This window comes from Erpetoichthys calabaricus, chromosome 1 (genome assembly GCF_900747795.2).
Source record: "Erpetoichthys calabaricus chromosome 1, fErpCal1.3, whole genome shotgun sequence".
Lineage (NCBI taxonomy): Eukaryota > Metazoa > Chordata > Cladistia > Polypteriformes > Polypteridae > Erpetoichthys > Erpetoichthys calabaricus.
The window spans coordinates 329,460,530-329,478,882 of record NC_041394.2 but is presented as its reverse complement, the minus strand read 5'-3'; the positions used below and the strand labels follow the sequence as shown (position 1 = coordinate 329,478,882).

The 18,353-nt window shown below is 38.0% G+C and overlaps 1 protein-coding gene across 2 annotated transcripts in view; it reads right to left on the bottom strand.

The window, feature by feature from the left end:
* LOC114666093 (receptor-type tyrosine-protein phosphatase R) overlaps nucleotides 1–18,353 on the bottom strand; it is a 237,432-nt gene that overhangs the window by 15,318 nt on the left and 203,761 nt on the right. For both annotated transcript variants that reach the window (XM_028820833.2, XM_051925459.1), the window contains 5 exons: nucleotides 15,547–15,626; nucleotides 8,427–8,564; nucleotides 5,383–5,493; nucleotides 3,506–3,663; nucleotides 3,198–3,311 (listed from right to left, as the gene is read on the bottom strand). In XM_028820833.2, coding sequence (XP_028676666.1) covers nucleotides 3,198–3,311; nucleotides 3,506–3,663; nucleotides 5,383–5,493; nucleotides 8,427–8,564; nucleotides 15,547–15,626 — 601 coding nt within the window. The remainder of the gene's footprint in view (nucleotides 1–3,197; nucleotides 3,312–3,505; nucleotides 3,664–5,382; nucleotides 5,494–8,426; nucleotides 8,565–15,546; nucleotides 15,627–18,353) is intronic.

Below are 18,353 nucleotides of genomic sequence, written 5' to 3'. Positions count from 1 at the left end.
AGCATGTGATGAGCTTCAAAGTGCTTCCTCGTCTGCTGTTTTCATCCCGGCTTAAATTTCCTGTCCAATTACTCTAAGGAATAGGTGTGCCGAGTCATGCCCAGTGACTGTAAGTATTATACTATACTGGAAATGAAACTTCAAGGGCTTATCCTGAAATTGGGGTGGATCAATGTTAAATTCAAAGTATTCAAAACTAGAACTCACTTATAGCCATTGCTGGGCTTCACTCAGTTCATTTTTAAAATGCTGGAGGCCTAAATATCTAACTTTATTGTGCAGTGCAGTTGTTTTTCTTTGGAGCAATATTGAAAACATCAAATAGTATAACAGTATATTAGTACAGCCATTAAATAACATTTCTGCTTTAATTTTCATGCTTTAAATAAATTCAATAAAAGTTAAAAAAAATAATAAAAAAATAAATTAATTAAATTTCATAGCAATGACCATGAGTTGTGATCCAATTACAGTTTAATCTTCAAGATATTAGACTTAAAAGTATTTTGGGTAGTGTGGACTGTGGGTTACATATTCAAAAGCAGAATTAAATAGTCTTATAGTAAACTCTGAGTAGTTAATTTGTTAAACTATAAAGTGTCTTTAATATGAGGAAATTTACCAAATTGTTGATGACATCTTAATGCCATATTTTACCTAATTTTTTGCCTTGTCATCCTCCATATGCATGTAAAACATGGTGCTCATCTCACACATTCGATTGTATTATTGTGCCTTATTTGTGCTTAAATGAAGCAGCGTCCAAAACTGTGCCAGTACTCCCAACTTACTCATGAAGTAAACAGTACTAAATTGCCAAATATCATTTCTGTATCAGACAAATTTTCCAGTAACATCAAAATATTATTTAAAAAATAGAGTAAAACACAACAGGAGAATAAACAAAGCTTGGATTCAAAAACATAAGAAAAAATAACAAATCTAATGGTTCATCCTGAGACAGGCTATCACTGGTATGAATACTGGTCAGCCTTCCTAAAGTACCAAAAGAGTATTCTTGTTCTCTTTTGACAATCACATGATTTATCCACCTTATTGTAATCTCTCATTCCCCTGATTAGCAGCAGGATTTAAGTCACATCCAGAGATTTACACCTTTAAATGTTTCATGGCCTGGTCTGATTCTGGTGTTGGGCTGCAGCATCTCAAATACTTCCATAGGAATATGTCAGTAGAAATTTGCTGAATCAAATCATATTAACTTGCTACCATTCCTTTAAGTCCTCTTTCGCTCAGAAACAAGGTCAAGCACCATTTGCTACCCTCTAGCGTCCTCTTCTGTAAAACTTCTCTGTCTACCCTCATTTCTCTTTTCCACTTCTGAGGCACAATTTATACTGACAAGAGTCCTTCCCCCCCTTGACAGTGCCTGTTTCCCACGCTGGCATTTCCCAGACTGGCAAACAGTGGTTCTCTCTGACAACACATGTATACCTCCCTCTCTCTCTCTCTATCTCTTTCTTTCTAGAAAGTTCTATTTTGGACTGTCTCCTGCCCTGTCGCACCTTGGTGGTGTTTTAGACTTTGTAATGATTTCAATCCAGATTTCTATTCACACTCTAAATAAAAAATTAAACCGCTTGTTCTTTCATTGTTGAAATGTTGATAATAATGATCTTATAGGAACAAACTGCCTTTGAATAGCATCCAAAAAATTACAACAAAAAAACTTTAAATCATCTAAACAATTGAACCTCAAAGGATGCTTGCCACCATGTGCCCCATACAAATTATTTCAATCTTCCCATTTAGTCTTCATTTTTCAAATAATAGAATTTTTATAATCGCATCCATGCAAACCCAACTGGGAATATATTAGGGTTTATTAAAGAATAATCTGACCGCTTCTTTTTTATTTTGGGCACTGTGTATCTTTGTGAACTTGAGCTTTCGAGTTTCTCCAACACTATGTCACTCGATCAACTTCCTTTTGTTGTTTATACCACTGTTTAAACCAACAAATAGTAAGTTTTTCCTTGCCTCCACTTGGTATTCGCTGAAATTCTTCTATTTTCCCCGTGTTTTTGCCATTGTCTTTTCACAGAAGGCTGAGCTTAAGAGCTATTTATATTGATTTGCATATTCAAAGAGGTGTAATTCTGGGAGGAGTTGTGGTGGGACAGCAGGCGCGTGCACATGTGTTACTTTTTACACTGACCGGGATTTATGTAGTGGAAGAACATGGAAGTTGCCGTTCGCACAAATTTATGCATCTGGATTTTTTTGTGTGTACGAACATTTCCGCTTTTGTCCGTACACCATGTTATAGTGTGAATTTTACACACGGCGTTATACATGAGGCCCCAGGTCACTGGAACACAATGACAGAGCCATCATTACCTAACTATTATTTAATGAATTAATCCTGTAAAAGAGGTTATCCAGCCAATCTTACCAAGAATTAACTGGCTAAGTACAAAAGAATTGTATGTTACTGTAAATACTAATCTAAGGTAATGCTAATTTAAAACTTTTTGTTATTAAACAAGCCAACACTGAATATATACAACCATATAGACAGGTGTATCCAGGGCTTCCACTTAGATCATAATGTCTAAAAGTAGTCCATCAGTCAACTTCTTGAACCCTCTCAATGCAGTATCAAAAAGATGTGAACCACAGCCCCAAATGCATCAAGCAACAGCTCAGAAATAACCCGTGTGAGTCAACTGCAGGGCACACTCATGCACACATTCACACACTCACACAATTTAGAATTGTCTAATTACTCTCTCACATATTATTGGGAGGTCTTTGAGGAAAAACCTATCTAGACACATTGAGAAAGTGAAAAATGAACACCAAAGGTAACTGAAGCTGAAATTTTAATCCAATACCATGTAGAAGCACTTATTGCTGGACCACAGCATCATCCTAAGGATCACAAATGACTGTATTTACCTACAGGAGAATTCGTCAAGAATTCCTTAACTGCCATAATGGAGTGACAGATTCATTATGAGCAACTTGGGCTATAGAAATTAGCTCATAGTGCAGTGTAGCAGAAAGTGTTTGTATCAGCCTGAACTGTAGTGCTATTAGTGCTGTAGTGTGATTTCCTTTTCTTTTTGGGTGGAGAGCATTGGTCCTACAGGAAGTGCCACAGATTAGGGTTCCTCATCTGACAGAAAATAAATAACAGGTGGCTAATTAAAAAAATTAAGTTAGAAGCAAACCTGTCCATCCGAAGTCGGCACACAATGGAGAGCACATCAACAACTCCTTCCTGCTTCAGCTGTTGGCATCCAATGGAGGCAGCAATGAAGCAGCCAGTCCTTCCAATACCAGCACTGGAATGTAAAGCAGAACTGGTAAGTAGGTGTGCTGAAAGGGAACACAGCACTTGCAGTACCTGCAGTTATGCCGATTACAAGTTGCCCGAAACAGATGGAAGACCTAGATTGTGGAGCACAGTTTAACTAAAGGCACTATGAACTTTAGAGCTGCTCAAATATACTCATCAATTTGAGAAAGGAAGCCTCACCTGCAGTGAACAACTACAGGACCTCTGTCAGCTGCAGTTTTCTGATCATCCTCTACTTCGGCCATGAGTTGCAACAGCGGGTATGCGCTGTCAGGTGTCTTATGGTCAGGCCACGAGGTGTACCAGTAGTGCTTCACAGTTTGACTTTGGCCCCCTTGCTGTAAAAGAAAGCAGTTACATTTCTCTCTATACCTTGCACCTACTCTTTATGTTGACAAACTAACACATGTCATCATAGCATATGTCACACTTTGCATGTACCGATGCCTCACTGTTGTGCATTATTCAATCTAGTGATGTGGTGACAACATATTTAAGAGTAAAGTCCTGTGATTTTCTCTCATTGATCTTTATGTAAAAAATTAAGGAAAGTGTCTCAAAGTTAAAAAATGGAAAATCATTTAATATTTTTTGGTAATAAATCTTTGCATGTATACATTATAAAGTTAGGGGTTTCACAGACTAATCCAAATAATTGTATTCTTCCTTCTCTTTTCTAAACCCACCTATCACAGCATGTATTGGGCACAAGGCAGGGACAATCCTTGGGCAGGATGGCAGCCCATCGCAGACTGAAGGCACACACACATGCACACACAAACACATCTGAGACAAATTTCTACATCACCCATCTAGCTAATCTGTATGCCACCATGGAACTGTTGAAGGGAATTGGAACACTCAGAGGAAACCTACTTGGACTTGGGTAGTCATGCAAACTCCATGTAGAGAAAATCTGGGACGTGAGCCCTGATCTGCTTTTTACAAGGCAGCAGCACTACCTCTGAACCACTGTGCCTCATCAATTTTTTTTCTGAGTGGTGAATACTGTCATTTATAAGGCTAACAAAATTTCTAGCCATATTTCAGGCAGACATCCTTACCAAGAAGTTTTTATAAATTTAAAAATATGAAAACTAACCAAATTCAAAGCCCCTGATAGTCTTAAAGATTTATTACACTGAATTTCCCTCAAAACCTTCACTTTAAATAAACTAACTTTAATCAAGGATGACAATACCACTTGCACTTATATTCAAAATGGGCACTGTGACGTAGCTAGCTGACATGTCCTGGTATTGACTTGACCGTGGTGTTGCTCACAGTAATCATACTGAGTGTGAGAGGTGTACAATAAGTAACATAAGTGAATAAAAAGAAAATATAACATAATTCAAGCCTGTTTAGTCCATTTTAGGGTCACAAGGGGTTGAAGCCTTGAATCATATTGAACTCAAAGCAGAAAGAAACTATGGACAGGAAGCCAACCCATCACAAAGAACCTCTTTCACACACCCACACCCACACAGGGCCAATTTGGAATCTCCAAATAAGTTGACAGAGTATCTTTGGGAATGGATGAGGAGGATTATTAAATTTTGGCAAAATGAAAAAATAATGTGCCCAAAATCTTTAAAAGACACAGTGTAATTTCAACCCTTTTAGATTACACACTTTTTTCATAATTTCTTTATAAATGTACTGGTACTACATAATATGAAATATTTATTTTTCTCAAATACCCCAATAACATACTGCCATTATATAATAGAATATTTCTATCTTTTATAACTGAATCTATTTTAATTTAATTTTAATTTAATTTAGTTTTTCTTTGCTGCCATAAGACACCATTTACACACTCTTGGAAATTTTTAGCCACAAAAGTATGCACTATAGAAATAAAATGTATTATTATTATTATTAAAAAGAATGTCCATCATTGCAGCTGTTTCTGCATTTCAGAATGCACATTATTTCTACCTTGTTCAGATCCAGCCCACTGCCCAATAGATTCTCTCCTGCTCAGAACAACCCTCGTGCAACTAACCACAGAGATACCTCAGACAATGACACTCCAGCCCAGCTTTTATTACCTTTAGAGTCAGGGTCCGAATGGTGTAATGGTCGCATTCTTGAACGTTGTTGACAAGCACCTCCACCTTCCCGTAGATGCCTCTTTTCTCTGGCCAGTACAGCACACATTTCTGAAATAAGACAATGCACTGTACTTTAGCAGAAGGCCCTGTTGTGCCTGACACACCCACGTCCTTAGTAATAATAATAACAGGACAAGCATAATTTCATATCTGCTTGCTCCAGATGCACCTACTCCTTTTGCTTAAGCTTCTGAATGTTCAGTGTTACTGTGTGATTCTTGAAGCTGTAAATCTGTGTGTGTGTGTGTGGCCAGGAGGGTGGAACATGGAGTACATTTTAGAAGAATCTTTGCCTGATTGGGAAGGCACCCATTGCGTAACCAGTGCTTGTTATTTGATTACAATCAGACAGGGTCCCCACCCTTACAAACTCATTTTCATTGTTAAATTGTTAAAAGAGACGTCAGCTGCTAATTCTGAGCTCTCCCCCTGCCCACTTCTGAACAAGTGAGATAAAAGCTTTTCTGCTCCCCAGAATCCCTTGGGTTATGTTTTTGAGACTTGACCAACACTAAGACAGGAGGGCGTCATGAAATGCTTTCCAATTACAATGCCATTTGCTGAATGAAAGTTTATTTAAAACAAAAATTACTTATCAAATGTTCCATGTTTCTGCCATAAAGGGATGTTAGTGCTTATAGCTTTGGCAACCTCAGCACCAATAAATGTACATTCTTCAGACTGAATTCCCCCCTAAACTCAACACCACCCACTCCCCCACCCCCCCATCTTTCACCAGACTGTGTGCCCAAAAACATAGAACTTGTGTTGTTTTATACCTATTGTCTTTTTGACTTCTTTTTTTTAAAGAAAATTATTATAACCTGAATGTATGGCATCCAAAATAAGTAAAAAAAGAAGAAAAGTTAATCTGTAGATGAAGACCACTTGAATGCCTTTAGCCACTCACTTTTTAAGTTTTTGATAAATCCAGTTAGTTCAAGATTTTTTAATTGGCCAAGTAACTGATTTGTTCAGGTCACACAAGAGTTCAGTGGGTGAATGAACAGTGCTGTGTTTTACACTCAGGTTACATTTTTATTATTTTTTTGTTGCACACTTCTCACTGATCTGATCAGACTACCTTTATGTGTCTCAAATTTGTCTAATCTAGGCTGGAAACAATTCAAAGCAGGAAGTAACTCTGGATGAAACACCAGTCTGTCACAGAGACTGCTAGTGCCCACACACTTACTTATACTGGGCCAATTCTAATTCCATACCAAACGATCTAAAAACACATAATTAGGATGTGAGAAGAAAACCCAAATAGAAATAGTTATACAGACATATTAAGAACAAGCAAATTTCACATAGCAAATGACCAGACCTAGGATTTGAAAATAGTATATTTCTCTGTCAGGGCACTAAGCATCGTTCCACCATGCTACCCCAAATGTAATATAATAAAATAAAATTACCTTTATTTAAAAAAGCCTGAATTTATAATAAGTAAATACTATAAGTATAATATAGGTAAATATATGACCTAAGTGAGTTTGGCCAAAATTTGACTGTTAGTGCCATAAATGGTGGATCCAGTTTTTTGGTAACAGCTGCCCTTGTGGGATTTTCAGGTGCTACAGCCTCTAGAATAGATTTGCCCTTAACCAATTTCCCACTGTGTCCCTGTGTATTGTTGAACTCATTTAAAATTAACAGCCTGAATCAACCATACTATTTCCTTTCCTAACTTAAAACACTTCAACCATGTCTATTTATAATCTCTGTTTGCTTAAACTGAAAAGGTTTAGCATCTTTAATCTTTCCAAATAATTCATACCTTGCTGTCCTGGAAAGAGAATAGTAACTCTGCTCAGGACTTCTGCTGTCACTGCTATTTTTTTATTTTTTGTAATATAGAGGCCAAAATTACACACAAGTGAGGCCTCACTAGTGCATTGTAAAGCTAAAGTATTACTTACTTTGACTCCACACAACACTCTACTGTATATAACCAAACATTCTGTTACACTGTCTGGAAGTTGATAGTGACAAGTGCACTGTGACTCATATATTCTTCTCATAAGCAGTACTTTTAAGTTTCAGACCTTCCATTGTGTATTCAAATCTAACATGTTTACTTCCTATGTGTAATACCTTACATGTACTTATGGTAAATTTCATCTGCCACAAATCTGTCCAAGAATATGTGCTATCCAAGTACCTCTGTAATAATTCAACAGATTTGAGATTATCTGCCAGTACACCAAGTTTGGTATCATCTATTGTTCATCATCAATTGTTTGTATTAATTTACCTGGGATGCACATTAAGCTTACTGGCCTTATAGTCAATAAACAGCTCTTTACTTCAGAGGTGTGCAGAAAAGGATTTCTGAATGCACAAAATTTCAGAGACCTTGAAGCAAATGGACTACAGTTGAGTATTTCAGGTTCATCTCTAGTATGTTAAGAACAGAAAAATGAAGCAACATGACACATCAGAAGATGCAAATGGTATGAACAGATTTTTGTGCAGACAGCATGATTTAATAGATCCAATCTGGTTGGCAAGTTATTGCTGGTGGTGCAATAGTGTAGACAATATTTTCTTAGCACTCATTAGAGCTATTAATAGCATTCAAATGCTGTGGTATACCCAACAATTACATTTGGCTATAGTCCACTCTTTTTCAAACTGGATAATTTGTTATGTCACAAAGATGTATGTGTCCAACAGTTTAAGTTGTTCATAAGGCAAAGGGATTACTACCAGGCAGTATATGTAAAATGGCAGTATATATCAATATGTATTCTTTGCATAAATAAATAAATATTGGTAAATGCACTTAATTGGGTTCTCTCTCTCTCTCTCTGTCACTCTCCCAGTTGCCCTAAGGAACAGACTTGCACTCAGGCTATGGAAGATCTTCTTTAGAGTAGCTGGTTAGCATATTTGTTTGTCTGCTCCTTGAACTGGGCCACAAAAGACAGTATAAAAACCAAAAAAAAAAACAAAATGAGGCAATGATGGCTCACCTCGTTTTTTTCCTTCAGTTTTGTGATCATGACAATAATAGGCACATCCTCCTGCCAGATCATCTGCCAAAAGTCATTCACTGTGTTTATCATTGGTCCTTGTGTGGCAATGAATGCCTTCTCTTTGTTCATGTAGCCCTAGGCACAAATTGAAATCAATTAATCAATCAGTTATTATTGTATGCTGTCTTTTGCATGATATTTTAAAACTAATAATAAGTCAACAAATTATACAGTTTAAAAAAAAAATAACAATGTACACAAGCAGAAAAAAGAATTATAATATAAATCCCTTTACTTTATTTAAGTTCTGTTTTGGGTGCAGGTTTGCACTGGAAAATAATACATTAATTAATCCTTATTCATTAATAACATTCTCAGATCAGCGTAATGCAATTCATGGTCATTGGGCTGGAGCCTATCATGGCACCACCAAGAGTAAAGGGAGAACTAGCCTAGGGCAGGGCTCCAGTCCATTGCACACATCCATATTTCCACAATAATAATGGGAATTCTAATTTTACTACCACACATGTATGTAAATGGGGGAGAAAAATCCATGCAGACCTGTGGGATTGGGATTTAAACTTAGAATGCTGGATCCTTGAAGCGGCAGCTCAAAGGACTTTGCCACTGTACTATCCTATAAAATGAAAAGTAAAAATGTATTTCTTTATTGAAATTTAAGTACTCTAAAGAATCACAAAAATAACATTAGACATATCCAGATCCAGAAACACAGGAAACTGGACTCTAACTTGTACACACACATACATACACTCTGGACAATTAAAAGCTGGCAATTCATTAATCCAGATAACAAAAATGTGCATGTCAGTGTTTATAGTGGGTGATTAATTTAGAGTATCAAGTTTAGTTAACACTGGAATATCCCTCATTTTCAAAAACTGCTTCTTGACCTCTATGCCATTAATCCTGCAAATGCATTTCATGTATCACCTTTTAACTATCGGACACTTTTTACAATTTAGATGCAGTTGATTTAAGTTTGTGTTTTTTAATAAAGGTCCATAGCACCTTGTAGAAAATAGAGCAAGTGCCCTTGTGCTTCATGTGCCAAGACTGATTTGTGACTCTTGTAATGAAGAGTTGGCATAAGGATCGAAGGAGAAGAATTCAACAACACTCAGGACAGGGTGGCAAAAAATGGGCTTCAAAAAGTCTTATTATGGGGAGAAAAATATTTGACAATGCTCACATTATAGTCTAATTTTCACAATGAGAAAAAATAAGTAAACAAATGTGGCTAAAATTAGGTTTCTGTGCAATTTTTCTATGCTCACTCTTTATAACTCTGAAGCACAAGCAATGTGCCAAATGTGTTTTGGGCATGTTATTAGGATGTCTGCAGAGATCTCCTATGGTGGTGCGTATGAGGCCCAGCTAATTGGGCAAAGACCCAGGACTGACTGCAAAGATAATATTTCTTGACAGCATCAAGGATAAACAATAGAACAAATTCCTAAGGTTATAGTGGTCTGTTCGGTCTTTTGCCACCCTCACCAACCAAAGCAGATCGAAAATTATAGTCATGTTCAAGCTTGGTTTAGACTGCAGGAGAAACAACAGAATCTCAAGTGAAAACTTCCATTCAGAGGTGGGGAGCAAGTGCATACTTCACACAAACAATGACTGGGCCAGGATTCAAACCCAATCTTCTGGCTCATTGAGATGGCAACACTAATCATTGCATTACCTGGTGTTTGTTGAATTAGCAGCCCAAAACTGGCTTAGTGTCAATGAATGTGCCCTGGAATGGACTGGTGCTTAGTACTGGACCACCACATATTAGGTTAATTACCAGCTCTAAATTAACCACAACGTAAGTAAAAGGATCAAGTGATGGACTGGCACCCTATAGAGGGCTTATTCATATTTTATGCAAAGAGTTGCCAGAACAGGCTTCATCTCCCCAAGATCCCAAGTTTGGATAAACTGGTTCAGTAAATGAAAGGATGTTTCTAATGTGACTTCCACAATAAAACCAAAATTGTACCACCCATCTTTGTTGCAAAGTGGAGCTATAATGGTAATGCAGGAGGTCACCAGCTGAACAGAAATTTAACCTGGAAATCTCTTTTCAAGTCCTTTCCCTTTGCTGCTGGACTAACACCCTCATTAATGTATAATAACATTATAAAACAATAGAAGAGTACAGAGTGTGAAAAAGAGCCAAGACTGGATAAGGACAATAATTAGAAGCATTTAGAACACTTAGACACTAGCAAGGATTACCAGCCAAATAGCCATTCAGACTCTTTTGGTGGCTCCATTAGTTACTGTGCATGCATCTGCAACAACAATCTGCATAAAACACCAAAACAAAAGTCATTTAAATCAATAAAAATTAGCACATACCTCCACCTGTTATCTTTGTGTTTATAGATTCTGTGTTTTTGAGTTGTTTTTTTTTTTACGTTGGAAGGTGAATTGTGATGAAAAGTGCAAAATATGAGAGAGACAGAGAATGATAGATAGATAGATAGATAGATAGATAGATAGATAGATAGATAGATAGATAGATAGATAGATAGATAGATAGATAGATAGATAGATAGATAGATAGATAGATAGATAGATAGATAGATAGAATGTTTAGTAACTAAGCCATAATAGTTCAGGCTCCCATAAATGAGTGCGCTCAAATATTTACAAATAGTACAAATATGGAAAAAAATGTAATTTAAGAATTGTTTTAATAAAAATGTGGAAACAAATCAGAGATATTCTGTTCTTTTACAAAATTGCTTGCATGCCTCAGTGACAAAGCTGCATAACACAAAAATGAAACGCACAGTTAATACAATTGTATATTGTATACAATACAATATTATGTTTGATATTGTGAAATTCCCAGAGGGGCTGGGCAGCCAGTTGACTTTGGTGATCACACCTGTGACTTTATCTGTTCTAACCAGCTGTGGACACCCAAAGGCTTATTTTTCCCAAGGATGTTATCAATTGAAGTTCTTGTTTTCATCCCTTCTGCTTTCATCTGGCCATATTAATGGGACTTTACATTTGTAGGATTTTATTATATTTAATCATTGACATGTGCTTTTTGTGTGGAAATATAGTAATATTTTAATGTTATCTTATTATACTTATAAATGACTGTAAGCAGTCTGAACCTGCACTCAGTGAAGAGCACTGCACCACAGTAAACTGAATCGAACTAAAGTATACTTTTGGTTGTGTTTATTTGATTTTTAAGTTTTTTCTGCTAACATTTGCTCATAATGTTGTAAATTTCCTCTGGGGCAAAATGCACTTTTCCAAAAAAATTGGACTTTTTGTGAATGGATTTAAATAATGGAGATACCAGCAGTATCTATGAGTTGCAACGAATTGTGTTCACATACAGGTGTACTTTTTACAGAGCTTTTAAATAGTACTTGCTGAGAATAGTTTCATATAAAAATGCTTGATTGACTGATTGATTGCTTGAGAATAGATTACTGCAAATTAGCTTTTGACATGTATCTGTGTGAGACTTTTGTCCAAAGCAAATTACTAATGACAAATGTGCAGTTGAGGCGTTGCCTTATTTCAATGGCTTATTCCATTTATCCTGGCTTATTCTGTATATAGCACTCTTATCAGTATTTTAATGTTTAGCTGTTCACAAAATGTCAAAAGCTCACCAGTGGATGTTTATTCCAAATGAGACACTTTACATTCTTATAATTAAAGTAATCAAACCTCTTCCTTCCCAAGATAGTAGTTATCAGATAAGTGGTTCACTTTCCTTTCTCACTTTCATCTCAGTGGAAACCACAACAGGAAACCCAATCTTTGGCATGGGTTATCATTCAATCTGCATTTTATAAATTGTATTTAATAATGTTTGTTATCCAGAAGCACTTTAAAAGGTAGAGTATCCATAATTTTAAAATATTTTAATGTATTATGATATATTTTAAATATAATTTTTATATAATTTTAATATTTGTTTTCATTAAGCTTCTACATATATCCTCATTGTACTACACAATAACTACAAATGCAGTAGGAATGTTTATGTTGAAAAATAAACATATGTTTACTGTAATAATTATTATTACTATCGAAACATTCTGAATAAAGCGTCTTAGGATGTTTATGAAGCATTTAATCATTTGTTAAAATTAGCAGAACGTTTTTGATTTATTGCAGAGTGAAGTCGCTTCCCCCTTTTTTCCTTCCTAATCAAGTAAAATCAGTTATTGTTTTTAGTGAACACACTTTTTTAGGCTATTGCAGCTGTTGGGTCATTGGCATACTCTTAAATGATACACCTGAGTATAATCTGCAGCACATTTACAGATGGGAAAATGCTTTCTGCCATTTTTATCACATCATTTTCCATGTAGCCTCAGAAAACATTTTTTTATTTAATTTTTAATAAAACAAGCCTACTGCATGCACTGACAGAGAGGGATATAAGAAGGGGTTTAAAATTTGAGTAATTAATGTGGCACATATATCATTGTACACAGTTGTCAGATCAAGAGGTAAAAGCACTTTTATTTCAAAATGGTGAGTTGATAATAGTAGCAGTTCACAACAGATTAATGCACACATTAGCCTCTATTAGTGGTATATTGGCAGCTTCTCCTACAAGCTCTGCCACTTATTTCACCTCCTTTTCTTATTGTCATTTTCCGGCCTTCATTTTATGACAGTTTGGTTCTCCATTGCCTTTACTTCCTCTGGAGAAAGCTCAGATGTCTCCCAGTATGCTCACCAATATTTATAGATGCATATTTGAGTTTGTTCTCTCTTACTGCATTTCATCCTGGTACAACACCTACTCAGCTCATGATTGCAGAGGGCATTGAAGCTGGCACACAACTCCTTGTTCTGTTCAGGACATATATAAAATATTTGGCCTGAGAATATCAAAAAGTATTGTTAAAGGTCTGAGTCATTCTGGACAGTCACAACCAGGTCATAAAGCTACTCAACAGTGTAGAGTGCTGTCATATACATGGTGCTGTATTACTTTCACTAGCCTGTGGGAGATGTACAAGAAACTCACTCTACTGTGACAATAAATTTGAACTTTAACTTTCCTTCCTACTTCAAGCCATTACTCTATAAAATCCCACTTCTCTGTTGTGTCTTGATTTCTCAGTGTTACTGTCATCTCATTGCCACATAAAGGACTAAACACCAAGATTAGCTTTTGGGCTAGCTACTTCCTCTCAATATTCATACTTAATAAACCATGTAGCTATATAGGCCATCTCGACATGTTCCCATCATTACCCTTTCTATTGTAACAATCCAGAGCATTGTCAACAGCAAATTATCCCTAGAATTCTAGTTAGCCAGATCCCACAGACTAGCCTTTCCTGACTTAAGAATGAATTTCCTTAGCCGTTGAAGTTTTCCTTGTCCTTTTTCCCTGGATTCCAATCACACCTCAGGCATGAGTCATCTTGTAAAAAGTAAGTACAAGAAATGGAAAATCTATTTCAAGGAAAGAGACATCAATTCAGAATCTATAAGAGAAGAGAGTCAAATGGACAAGGTGAACTTGCAGACTGTCCTTTGCCTCAGTGAAATATAAAAACAAATTAAAACAAGAGAAAAATACTTACTCCACAAAGCTCATTTGACTATTTACTATCTCTAACCAGGCATCTTTTAGAAGCCATCACATTTACAACATGACTGGAACAATGTAAATTGAATCTTTGTTCCAGATTTCAGTGTATAAAGAGATGTTTCTTGGTTTCTGTCCTGTTCACAGTTTCATTTAGGCCATTTTGTTTATATGATGCACTATTTAAATAAATAATGATGGATCAACTTCAATGCCTTTAACAATGTATGCATTATGTTCCCATACAGCCTTATTTTTTCGTAACTGTATATATCTTGTTGCCATAGCTTGCCAGAGTGAGACAGACTCATCTCTTACATCTTCAGCTACTGTATGTCTCATTTGTAGCATGATCTCCAGAATTAGACACAATATTAAAATTGCTTCTTTTGACATATTTTCATGGAATGAAAATTGGAGGGCCAGGATGGGATGATCAATTGTCTGTTTTGTCTGTAATGCAGTAGAATGACCAAATGCCCCTAAGTAAAAACAGAGAATACATACCTGCTGGGATTTCTATGCATGCAAATGGCATTACTTCAGATTTCTTCTCAATTCAGTGCCACTTTCTCCTCTAGACACTTTTGATTCCAATATTAGTCACTACATCACTTCACATATTTTCCTTCAAATATATCGTATAAGTCATGTCAGGCCATACAAATAGTGTATCATCGGCAGTATCTATTTTTCTTAGGGACAGAAGTTGAAATAAGCTATCTATAAATGAACACTAAAGACAAGTGGGGTCATTTGCTCATGTCATCTTTTGTAATAGGACAAACCAAAAAGTGAAGTTATAAGAACTTAAATCAGGAGCAGGAAATTCTCAACAAACTTTATTCTTGTTGTAAGAGGCAGTTTTTCACTTGTTTTTAAGTGAAGTCCAGACAATGAAACATCTGCAAACCCTCACCTTTAAATATTTCTGCACATAAAAGCTATAAACACAAAATATCAATGCCTAACAAAAACAAGAGGTGGGACGTCCCATTCAATTGCAAAATCATTCATTGTGATCTGCTGTGTGATTTAAGTATTCCCTTAATTTTTTAGCAGTGTACTTGTAAACTTAATTACTGTGTTTCCACACAAGAATTTTAGGACTTATGCTGAAGTTTTCATGAACTGGTCAAAATATGGCCTTCGCCTTTTATAGGTTTCCAGATGTTGACAGCAGGACACCCTCACAATAGGCCAGATTAGAATTGCCACTTAACCCAAAATGCTAGTTTAGGGAATGGAGGTTGGTGTGGTGGGGGGTAACTAAAGCACATGAACCATATCTGCAAACACAGCATGAACAGTCAAACTCCACCTAGGAAGTAATGACTTTGAGTATTGACCTCTAGTTTCAAGGGCTGAAATGTAGTAGTGATAAAAACTGTACCACACTGCTGCCTAAAACAAAAACTATTATCCTGTTATCCACATAAAGGGGAAATAAGCACTGTTCAGGTATAGTATATCATAAGTAACCAAAGTGACAGAAAAATGTGCACTTACCCTGATATAATTAGCATTTATGTAACTGGCCAGTGGGTCGCTCTCAGCCTTATTTTTCAGACGCACTCTAGTCCGTGGATCTTTAAATAAGAAGACAAAGTTTCAAAATACGTCATCAGAGAGCTCAAACTGCAAAAGTAGAGAAGTAGTATTTAAAATATCTTGTGCTGTAAGATAATCCATCCATCCATCCATCCATTATCCAACCCGCTGAATCCGAACACAGGGTCACGGGGGTCTGCTGGAGCCAATCCCAGCCAACACAGGGCACAAGGCAGGAACCAATCCTGGGCAGGGTGCCAACCCACCGCAGTGTAAGATAATATAAAATGAAATTTTAGTATACAGAATACACAATCAAGCAGCATGGTGCTGCCTCATGATCAAACATCCTGGGTTTCCATCCTATTCCCAGGTGCTGCTTCAGTGGGGATTAAGTGTTCTCCACATGTCTGCGTAGGTTTCTTCTGGGTACCTGTGTTTCCCTTCCACACCCTTCAGGGCTTATTCATTAGACTAAATGGTGACTGTAAATTGACCGCTTGTGGTAATGTGCATAAGTGGGCCATAAGATGGCCTGGTGCCCCATTTTAGGGCTATTTCCTGCATTGCACATGGTCCTGTCAAGATAAGCTCTAGTCCCCCATGGTTCATCTGTATTTAGGGTGGCTAGAAATCTGACATTGTTGCAGGTTAGGTTCACTGGTGATTCTAAATTTGCAAAACATGAATTGGTGTGTATGTGTGTGGACCATGCAATAGAGTGATATCCCATCTAGGGTCAGTCCCTACCTTGTAGTGTATGCTGCTAGCATTGGCTCTGGTCTCTGTGATCACTGGATTAGGTTATTTTGAGAATGTCATGTTATGTTATGTGAGTCTTTGGGTACTGATGCCTATACCAACAAATAAGCAGGATCCTATCCTTAAAAGAACAGCAGTCCATCACAGAGCATTCTCAAACACACTCCCACACTCACTTATACAGGGTGAATTGAGAAAGCAAAAAAAGCTAACCTGTACTCATACAAATACTTCAACCTGATTACTTAGAATATACAAACTCTATATACACATGGAGCAGGCTGGATTAAGAATCCAGACTCCTAGAGCTGGGAGGAAGCAGTGCCAACCACTAGACTATCATGCCAGCACTGTGGCATCTATCAAACCCAGTTACTATCAGCTTGAGGTCATCATCTCAAAAGTACTCCTCTACCCTGTGGATTAATGTTTAGTCTAGGTGAATGTGGTGTTTAGTCTTCATTCCACATCAGCTGAAAAAAAATCATTGTTCCTTTTTGTTCCTTTCCACAATTGATTGTGTTTTGCCATGTGAAAGAGTATTATAGCAAATGTTTATCATAGCAAGTCAGTTTACTTGAGCTGAGTGAATTTCCTGCCTTGGGAAAAATTTTTATGGACTACAATGCAAATGGAATTTAAGTCCAGAAATTTAACCAAACAGAAATTTCAAGTGAAAGGTGAGCTGTTGTACTGTAAAGAACAAAGATGTTGTCTGTGACTCTATAAGAGAGGTTAGGAGCTCGCACTGATACAGCGCGTTGCTGCACCCACCACATGACGAACTAACTCAGGATCCCAAATTAGGACCCGAGTGCAGCCATGCAACGGGTGACAACTCAGCACCACACTAGTTCAGATGGAATGGAACAGTATGAGGTTTTTTATGGTGGCTAATGGTACCCTGTTAGCCATTATGGATGTTGTGAGAAGTCAAGCCAAATGACACCTTTGATTGGCTAAATAAAAAGATTACAATATGCGATTGTATCTGACAGGTCCGCTCGCACTGTCGTCTCCTCCACCGGCACTGGAGCTTCCCTCTACTTCCGCAGAGGACAGCCCTTCTCTGGACGTGCGCACCCAGCTGCACGTCCCTTCCTATCGGAGGAACAGGCATTCACCCCTCGATTCCTCCTATCACTCTTTGACGCCCCGACGGTCTGGGTCTGCGCATGGGAAACGCACAGATCCAAGCCCGTCTGCGTCCATACAGAACAACGGGAGACTGTCGCAGGCTCTGGGCGTCGGGCGCTAGGACCCAGGGCACTCATCAGCCCCTGTCCTGCCTGCCCTCTCGATGTTGCTCCCCTCACCTCGCGAACAGCCTGCACCACCGCATCCGCTGTCGGAGATCCCCCTACTCGATACTGATCATTCGGATCACGGCCAATTTCGGTGGACTCTCCCTCTTACCTCCCGGGTCCCCTCTGTCCAGGGAAACGTCTCCGGCATGGCCTCCCTCGACACCGCACCGTCCCAGGCGCCCTCTGCGACAGCACACTCCCTGGAGCCCACTGCACTCAGGTAAGGCCAGTCGATCTTCCGCCGCACCAGGAGAGAACCTTGTGACCATAGTCCGTTAACGGTCCGTGGGGCAAGACTTTCTTGCGGGGTTGTGGGCGCACCTGCTGCGCCGAGCCATCCACAAAATTCTTTTTTTCTTGGTTCCCCGCCTTAGAACAGGTGGATAGTCCCATCTGGGATGTCATTGTGGTGTCTGGCTCGGACACAGACAGGCAGACACGCTCATGTCAACCAACACATGTTTATTTACACTACTATTTACAATTACTGTGCCACAAACCCCAATCTTCCCCAAAGTCCAGGCCAACCACTCTGCCTCTTCGGACCGCCTCCTTCTCTCTTTCTATCACCTTGTCCTGCTTCCACCCGACTCCAGCCTCGAATGAAGGGCGGCGGCCCCTTTTATCTGTACCAGGATGTGTTCCAGGTGTACTGGGGTCCAGGGTCCTTCAGGCAGAGAGACGCCCCCTGGAGGT